This window comes from Chlorocebus sabaeus, chromosome 22, assembly GCF_047675955.1.
Source record: "Chlorocebus sabaeus isolate Y175 chromosome 22, mChlSab1.0.hap1, whole genome shotgun sequence".
NCBI lineage: Eukaryota > Metazoa > Chordata > Mammalia > Primates > Cercopithecidae > Chlorocebus > Chlorocebus sabaeus.
In genome coordinates, this window is record NC_132925.1 from 82,030,635 (window position 1) to 82,039,991 (window position 9,357).

Genomic DNA, 9,357 nt, shown 5'->3' on the forward strand with positions numbered 1-9,357 from the left:
TTGCCGAAGTCCTAAAGTGCAAGTTAATTTAATACTCTTATCTTTTTTTCTTTTCTGGCATTTAATCATTTTCATTCCTACTGTTAACCTGGTCTATGCTTTCACATCATATCTAAAGTATTACAAAGCCTTAGAATAGCACAGTGGTTATGAGCTTGAGTTTAAATCTCAATTCTACCATTTAATAGCTTTGTGAACTTGACCAAGATCTCTCTGTGCCTCAATTTCCCCACAAGTTAATATGGAAAAAACAAGCACCTCAAAGAGTTACTTGAGGATTAAATAAGTTAACATGTAAAGCACTTAGAACAGGGCCCAGTATACAGTTAGTACAAGAGTGTTAGTTAAGCTGTTACTCATTTTTCCTTGTTCCAGGCAACTCTACATACTGCTATTGTATCACTATTGTATCACTCTTTCTTTTTTTTTTTTTTTTTTTTGAGACGGAGTCTCGCTCTGTTGCCCAGGATGGAATGCAAAGATGCAATCTCTGCTCACTGCAACCTCTCCTTCCTGGGTTCAAGTGATTATCCTGCCTCAGCCTCCCAAGTAGCTGGGATTACAGGTTCATGCCACCACACTTGGCTAGTTTTTGTATTTTTAGTAAAGATGAGGTTTCACCATGTTGGCCAGGCTGGTCTCAAACTCCTGACCTCAGGTGATCCATCCACCTCGGCCTCCCAAAGTGCTGGGATTACAGGCGTGGGCCACTACACCAGGCCCACTCTTTATTAAATAGGGGTTTGGTATGTCAGTGCTCTGCTCAGAACTCTCCTAGGCCTTCCACAACCCAAGGGTCCACATCTTTAGCTTGGTAAACAAGGCACTTCACAACCTGGCACCACACTATCCAGTCAGCTTCATTTATTCAACAACTACTTTATACAAGATAATAGGAAAACGTTCCTGTCTTCCAGAGTGTGAAAATTAATTACAAAGACGAGGCACAAATAAGAACGTCACACAGAACAGATGTTCACCCTTGGCTACTCTTCAAAGAACTCTCTAATCCAACAAAGTGAGTTTCCTCAGCATTTGGAAAATGCAAAGCTCATTCAAAATTATCTGCTTTTGTTTTATTCCATCCTCATCCCCACAAAAAAAATAAAAACAACAACAAAAACACCTTTTCTTATCTACCCACCCCTAATTTTAAAGTCAAATGTCATCACTCTTTTGCCATTGAAACTTATATAATATCACCTATCTCAACTATTTTCAAAGTGCACAGTCACCCTCTCTATCCAGTGTAAAAGTTCCTAAAAAGAAGAAATAAATTCTTACCAGTTTGTGTCATTTTCTCCCCCTCTACCACTATGTCCTTCACTCAAACAAATCATGATAGAACAGGTGCTCAAAAAGATACACTAGGCCAGGCGCGGTGGCTCACACCTGTAATCCTAACACTTTGGGAGGCCAAGGTGAGTGGATTGCCTAAGCTCAGGAGTTCGAGACCAGCTTATGCAACATGGTGAAACTCCGTCTCTACTAAAATACAAAAAAGTAGCTGGGCGTGGTGGTGTGTGCCTATAATCCCAGCTACTCAGGAGGCTGAGACAGGAGAACTGCTTGAACCCAGGAGGCAGAGGTTGCAGTGAGCCAAGATCACACCATTGCACTCCAGCCTGAGTGACAGAGCGAGACTCCATCTCAAAAAAAAAAAAAAAAAAAAAAATGCACTAAGTTTAAATTAAAAGTGAGACCAGAAGTAGACAACTACTACCACTAGTTAAGTAAACTTCAGTGAGACTGGAACTAGACTGCTATGTCAACCACTGGTGACTAGCATGTCACCAGTACCCCAAAGCCTCAAATCAAATAGGGCCATCCAAATCACAAGAGAAGAGTCCACTCACTATCCCTTCTACGTAACCACTATATGCATAGATTTGCTTGCTCAATGGTGCCTTGAATCAACAGAGGGATTGATAACCATTCTAGGCTGGGCACTGTGGCTCAGGCTTGTAATCCTAGCACTTTGGGAGGCCGAGGCGGGCGGATCACCTGAGGTCAGGAGTTCAAGACCAGCGTGGCCAAATGGTGAAACCCTGTCTCTACTAAAAATACAAAAAATTAGCCGGGCATGGTGGCTCATGCCTGTAATCCCAGCTACGCGGGAGGTTGAGGCAGGAGAATCACTTGAACACAGGAGGGAGAGGTCATGGTGAGCCGAGATTGCGCCACTGCACTCCAGCCTGGGAGACAGGGCAAGACTCTGACTCAAAAAAAAAAAAAAAAAAAAACCATTCTACTATCTGCCATCTAATTTGAAGAGCGTGACTTCCAAAAAGGATGGAGGATAATATATAGGGCCAGCATCCAAGCAAGGCAATATCCAACTGCTACATTACTGAGAAGATGATTTGGGAAAGATTATGAAACTCTGCCTTGTGCCAAACCTGTCACCCTTCAACATGCAGATTTAAGTATTATACAATAAGATATTCCATGAGCTTAGCATTAAAAAGTGTCACTTAGATTTCCACCTGCCTACATTTTGCAGATATTCTAAAATGAACATGTATCATTTGAATAATCATAAAGTTTCAAGTGTTTATTATTTCTTCCAACTTTTTTTTTTTTTTTTGAGATGGAGTCTCGCTCTGTCACCCAGACGAGTGCAGTGGCGCGATCTTGGCGCGCTGCAACCTCCACCTCCCAGGTTCAAGCAATTCTCCTGCCTCAGCCTTACCAAGTAGCTGGGATTACAGGCACATGCCACTACGCCCAGCTAATTTTTTGTATTTTTCATAGAGACGGGATTTCACCGTGTTAGCCAGGATGATCTCAATCTCCTAACCTCGTGATCCGTCCACCTCAGCCTCCCCAAGTGCTGGATTACAGGCATGAGCCACCATGCTCGACCTATTTCTTCCAACTTTTAAAGAGCCTCCCATAATGGACAATGCAGAATGCATCAGTCACCACAAAGTGAAAGTCATCCAAAGCACATATTACCCCAATTTTCGACCTCCCAGGTAAATTGCCAATTTGCACAAAGTTATCAACTACATCAGTTTCAACTTAAAAAATTTCATCTGGCCAAGCGCAGTGGCTTATGCCTGTAATCCTAGCACTTTGGGAGGCCGAGGCAAGTGGATCACCTGGGGTCAGGAGTTTGAGATCAGCCTGGCCAACATGGTGAAACCCTGTCTCCACCAAAAACACAAAAATTAGCTGGGCCTGGTGATGAATGCCTGTAATCCTAGCTGCTTGAGAAGCTGAGGCAGGAGAATCCCTTGAATCCAGAAGGCATAGGTTGCAATAAGTCGAGACTGCACCACTGCACTCCAGCCTGGGCAACAGAGCCACGTATCAAAAAAAAAAAAAAAAAAAAAAAAAAAAAAAAAAATTTCTTCTATATATGCTATCACATTAAAGAAAATAATTTCTCATTACCTTCCTAAGACTCCATAGCACTATAGCAAATTGCAAAGTGTTGTCTAAATAGTTCCCTCTTCCCCACTAAACACCCTCTCTGGTAAGTACTGGGTGCTTAGTAAGAGCCAGGGACAGGGTGCTAAGTGATTTATATAATTACCTCAATTCTCAAACCAATAATAGGTACCATTATCATCCCCAGATGTTTTGGAAAAAAAAAAAAACCTGGCTGGGTGCGGTGGCTCATACCTATAATCCCAGCACTTTGGGAGACCGAGGTGGGTGGATCACCTGAGGTTGGGAGTTCAAGACCAGCCTGACCAACATGGAGAAACCCTGTCTCTACTAAAAATACAAAATTAGCCAGGCGTGGTGGCACATGCCTGTAATCCCAGCTACTCGGGAAGCTGAGGCAGGAGAATCACTTGAACCCAGGAGGGAGAGGTTGTAGTGAGTCAAGATCGCATCACTGCACTCCAGCCTGGGCAACAAGAGCAAAACTCCTTGCCTAAAGGGATTCTTTCTTTTCTTTTTCTTTTTTTTTTTTAAGAGACAGGGTCTTGCTTTAATGCCCAGGCCCAGGCTGGAGTGCAGTGGCATAATCACAGTACTGAAACTTCAAACTCCTGGGCTCAAGCAACCCTCGTGCCTCGGCATCCCGAGTAGCTGGGACTACAGACAATGCAAATTTCATACAAGAACTATTTGGTCACACTGTGGGTTTTCTTTGGAACTGTGTCCCTCACAGTGTCTGGCATATAATAGATGCTCAAATAAAACCTACTATCTGTCCAAACCAAAACTTTAAATAGTTAATTCCTAAAGCAATTCAATGACATGGTAAGATCTGACAGAGTATCTGCTGTAACTAGATTAAGTGGTATAATAATCAATAATTACATCTATATCTAAAGTAGTGGTCTCATAGCCTGCGTGTTATTTTAGCTAATAAAGCAGAAGAGGGAAAAAAGTGAAAATGGTAGAAATAAGCCATATCTACCCTTCAAAGTTTTTCTGAAGAACAAATTTCATGGCCAGGCACGTTGGCCGCACTTTGGGAGGCTGAGGAGGGTGGATCACTTGAGGTCAGGCATTCAAGACCACCCTGGCCAACGTGGTGAAACCCAGTATCTACTAAGAATATAAAAATTAGCTGGGCATGATGGTACGTGCCTGTAATTCCAGTTACCCAGGAGGCTAAGACACGAGAATCACTTGAACCCAGGAGGCAGAGGTTGCAGTGAGCTGAGGTTGCGCCACTGCACTCTAGCCTGAGTAACAGAGTAAGACTCCATCTCAAAAAAAAAAAAAAAAAAGAACAAATATTAGCATGTCATCTCAATTCATGAAACAGTCACTATTGATCTATTCTTAGTTATCTCAAAATAACCTATTGTGAGAGTTTTATTACGGCCATGGAAAGCACTGTGCATGAAATCAGTATTTTTCAAATAAGTAAAACAAAAAATGAGAGTTCCCTTTGAGTGTTTAATCAAAGCGCATTTGCAGAGTACGTACCGTGAGCAAACCTGTTGTCTAATTAGTTTAGACCTGTTGCCCAAGAACATAAAATGGCAAAAATGTAAAAGCTGGTTGAGTTAAGGCACTACTTAGTAGTAAACTGATATTTAAATTCAACTGCTGGAAAAATGAGCTCTATGAATATTCATTTTAAAGAATTATGAGGGCCAGGTGCGGTGGCTCACGCCTGTAATCCCAGCACTTTGGGAGGCTGAGGCAGGCGAATCAACTGAGGTCAGGAGTTCGAGACCGCCTGGCCAACACGGTGAAACCCTGTCTCTATTAAAAATACAAAAGTAGCGGGGCGTGGTGGCGTGTGCCTGTAATCCCAGTTACTTGGGAGGCTGAGGCAGGAGAATCACTTGAACCTGGGAGGCAGAGGTTGCAGTGAGCTGAGATAGCACCACTGCACTCCAGCCTGGGTGACAAAAGCAAAAATTTGTCTCAAAAAAAAAAGGATTACGGGTAATCTACATAGTATTTTAGGCACCCTAAGTTCAGCTTGGGGGTAGGGAGGAAGGGTCTGCTCCACAGGTAAATGACGATCTGGTGTTATACAGAAAAGTTAACATATTCTTCAGTTCTCATCCTACACTCCTACACGTAGAATAAAGTATAGATATTATGCAGCACACAGCACTTGGACAATCTTTTCCTCCTTTCTTCAAAAAATAATTTACAAAATAATTCCTTAAATCAGTAGCTGCCGAAGTATCATTTTTTTCTCTTCCTTTTAAGGCTCAGGTTTCTTTCATTTCAAAACATATTCTTGAAGACTTAAGCTCTTCCTTTAAGAAAGATTTAATTATTTAACTCAGAAAGAAGGGGCAAAAAGTCAGGAGGTGAAACCTGAGACAGTCCTATTAGTCTTACATAACTTAAAGTTGGAACTGATTCAGTAGCTCAGCTAAAAACCTGAGGTTTAGGCACAAAGATGAGCTCTTTAGTATACTATCCATAAACATAAATAAACAGTTTTTAAAAATGGAAAGGATCTTAATTTCTTTCATTTCTTAAAAGCACATATGTGTATAGTAACTTACGATACTAACATAAAAATACTAAATTGATTACGCTTAAAATGAAAAGCACTGAATTCATCCCATCACATTTAAGTAATGCTATAATTGACAGAATAGGGTATAATTTCAGAAAATAAGTTTATTTCCTAACACTAACTTTTGAATAGCACCTCTGTAAAAATGCACTAAGTACTTAATAAGTGCTGCAGGGAACATCAAAATGTGATTTTCAAACGCAGTATGTGTATGTTCTCCAACTTGTAAAAAACACTCTGAAAATATATAAAGTTACAATTGTTCATGCTTAATTAAATTAGCTTTGATTATTGCAAATTATTCCTTCAAGAGCAAGTATGTATCAAACCTTTCAAAAATCTTAGGTTTATACCAGCAATTGTCCTTACTAGAAAGGTCCTGATCTGAACTCACCTAAAGCTATGTGTTAACTACATTTCACTACTAAGACACTTGAGCCCTGGGATAATAATGGCCACAGATTCCCCGAATTGCTCTGACAACTCCTGCTTGCTTAATAAAGCGCTGAACTGTGGATTCACCTTTCCAAGCAGACTGAAAGCAAGACGCCAAGTTTCACTATCTAGTTTGGTATTTCACTGGGAATGACCACGTTATCAAGATGCCATAGACTTCCTGAGGCTTTTAATTACAATACCTTCTCTGTTTTCCATTCAACCACCTCAATCAAATTTCCACTAGAACCAGGCACACAAACAGTTGTTTCGTGGCTTTGCGCAAAGCCTCCTCTGGATGCAAACCCTGGGATCCTGCATACATTAAGCCTCTCAGAAAGGGCAAAGCGGGGGAAACAAGTTTGTTAAACAATGCCGCTGGACAATGTGGTGACATTACCTTGCCCGTCTTGTGATCAAACCAGACGAGAGCGTGGTTCCTTGACAGCACTTTGCAATCAAAAGTGGCATTATTCTGCGCTGGTCGACAGCGGGCCACTGAGCGGCCGATTTTGATGGGCTCGTCCAGGTAGACATGACGCTCCTGAAACGGGTGCGAGTTCGGGCGGCAAGTGAAGATGGCCAAGGCTGACGGCATCGAGGATAGACTGGGGGTGTCTCTCCTACCAGGAACAAAGAGGAGTTCCTCTGGATCCGGACTGCCCTTCACAAGCCTGTCCCCCTATCCCACCCAAAATTTTAAATTAACACAAACTGCACATTGTCTAAGCATAACCAGTGAACATCAACTCTTCACTTGGGTAGGAAGACAAGCCAGCGCAAGCCCCATCACCTCCTTTAAAACCCAGCAGCGCCCTGATCACAAAAAGTCCCCAACTGGCAGCTTTCAGTCCATCTTCTTCTCTGGGAAGAAAAGGCTCAAACATCGGGCAGCTTCCGCCAAGAAAACTTCTGGAACACAGTTTGGGGACTGGAGGTATCCAAGCAGATGAGTCACACGCCAATTCTTGTGTTTGGTTTGAGATCGCGGCCGCTTTTCCCCCTCGGTGGCGGAAACGTTGCAGCACTGCAGCATGAAGGAAGGGTTGGTTCCGCGCGGCCAGGAAAGTCCTTTTGGGCCGAAGGAAGGTGTGGCCGGGCACCTCTGGGCAGTCACCGCCCGTCCTTGCCCGCAGTGTAGAGGCTCTAGACGGCCGGCGGGACAGTCTGCATCGCCCCTGCTGCGCGGAGGCCGCCCCGGGAAGGGGGACGCGGTCCCCGGCCTCGCACGATCCGAGGCGGCGGTGGCTGAGGTCCTCCGCGCGAGGCGTGGAGGCCGGCAGGGCGCGGGCAGTAGCCGAGTCGGGACTCCCGGGCACCTGGCGAGCGTCCCCGCGACCAGGGCGGGGACCCGGCTCCGCAGGCCGGTGCTGACCGAGCGAGGCGCGACACCGGGAGGCGCGGGTTCCCAGGCGGCAGGAAGTTGGTCCCCGGACGCCTGGGCTCCTGTCCGCCGCTCAGCACATGGGCCGCCTCCCCTCAGGGTCGCCCCCGCGAGGGTCGCATCTCAGGGACGGCAGCCGCAGCTCCCAGCGGACGAGAAGGTGGGGGAGGGAGACTGGCCCGGAGGTTGGGGAGAGGCCTGGAGGCCCCGGGCTGGGTCCGCCGCAGCCTCCACCGATCGCGGTCGATGGGGCAAGCTCAAGCTGCGCCCGACGAGGCAGGAAACTTTCCGACCTGGTGGGGAAAACATCAAAACAAACGGCCGTCAGGCGCCTCAGCCCGCCAGCCTCAGCCCTCGGCTCCTCCAGCCAGACCCCCGCCAGCCCCCAGCGCTAGACACGACCTCCGCCGACCTCTCCGCAAGGAGGCTGCGAAGATTTGGAGCCAGGACGCCACGACGGGTGCTACCTCCTTGGCCGCCACCGCCGCCTCAGCTTACCTTGCCAGCGCCGGCCGCCATAGTGACTCTGACTGAAACCTACCCGGTGCACCGCCACGGGAACGCGCACCCTTCAAGGGCCCTCCTACCCCCTCTCCCGCGCCGTAGTCCAGGAATGTCACGTGAACGAAGCCACGGAAGCCGTGTTGGTAGAGGGCAGAAAAAAGGGCAAGCTAATTTTTAACGGGCCTCCAGGCGCCATCTTAGTTAAGGGCTGGAAACTTCAAACCTCGGGACAACCTTAACGACCATTTTGGTTAAGGGAAAGAACAATTTGCGCGGTAGAAGGTTTTCTAAACAAACAGTACCACTTTCTTATTTTATCTACTTAGCAAGGAGGTGCCAACTTTTACTAAATTTTATTCTCTTTAATTCTCGATGAAAATACTAGCGAGCAAAAGAATAGACCCAGCCAAAGGGGATGGTCATTAGCAGCCATCTTAGCTGTGGGCAACACAGTCCCCCGCAGCTGTCTTAAGTGTGAGCAGTCAAATTCCCTCAAGTCTTAGAATTTGTGCACCTAACAGAAGGACCATCCTCCCCTCTGCTAAATTCGTTGTGTTTTCTTCCCGGAAAAACAAAAAAATCTTAGTTCCCGCATTCCGTTTCGAATGACAGTCCTCACTGAGCCTATTAATGTGCCCCAGGACTCCCGCGCGGATTTATCGACAGAAGGAGCGTTCAGAAAGTTTAAAATCATGTTTCTTCCAAAGAGAGATTGAACAATTTCCAAAGTGAAGTAAGAGGGTATTTCCCCCACTTACAATATCAAGATGAGGAGTCATTGGTCTAAAGAACAAAGAGTTTGCAAGAGCTAAATGGAAAACTCAAGAAAAAATAGTGAGAAGGAGTCTTACTCATTTCGATTCAAAGGTGACTTCATTCTTCAGATTCCTGCAATAACAGGTTCCACCGCAGTGTGACCTTAAGCAAGTTTCTAAACTTTTTCAAGCCTCTTTTTTCTCATGGATGACATGTTAATAATAGTTAATTCACGTGGTGTGGTTGGACTTCAAAGTGTTAATCCATGTTGTTCAATAAAGAGTAGCAATTACGCCGGGTGCGGTGGCTCACGCCTGTA

The 9,357-nt window shown here is 45.3% G+C and overlaps 1 protein-coding gene across 32 annotated transcripts in view; it reads right to left on the reverse strand.

Moving 5' to 3' along the window:
• The window catches only part of SLMAP (sarcolemma associated protein), a 177,168-nt gene extending 170,176 nt beyond the window's left edge, over positions 1-6,992 (reverse strand). For all 32 annotated transcript variants that reach the window (XM_038003753.2, XM_038003754.2, XM_007984761.3 and 29 more), the window contains exon 1: positions 6,795-6,992. In XM_038003753.2, the coding sequence (XP_037859681.2) occupies positions 6,795-6,992 (198 nt within the window). The remainder of the gene's footprint in view (positions 1-6,794) is intronic.
• Positions 6,993-9,357: the final 2,365 nt, after the last annotated feature.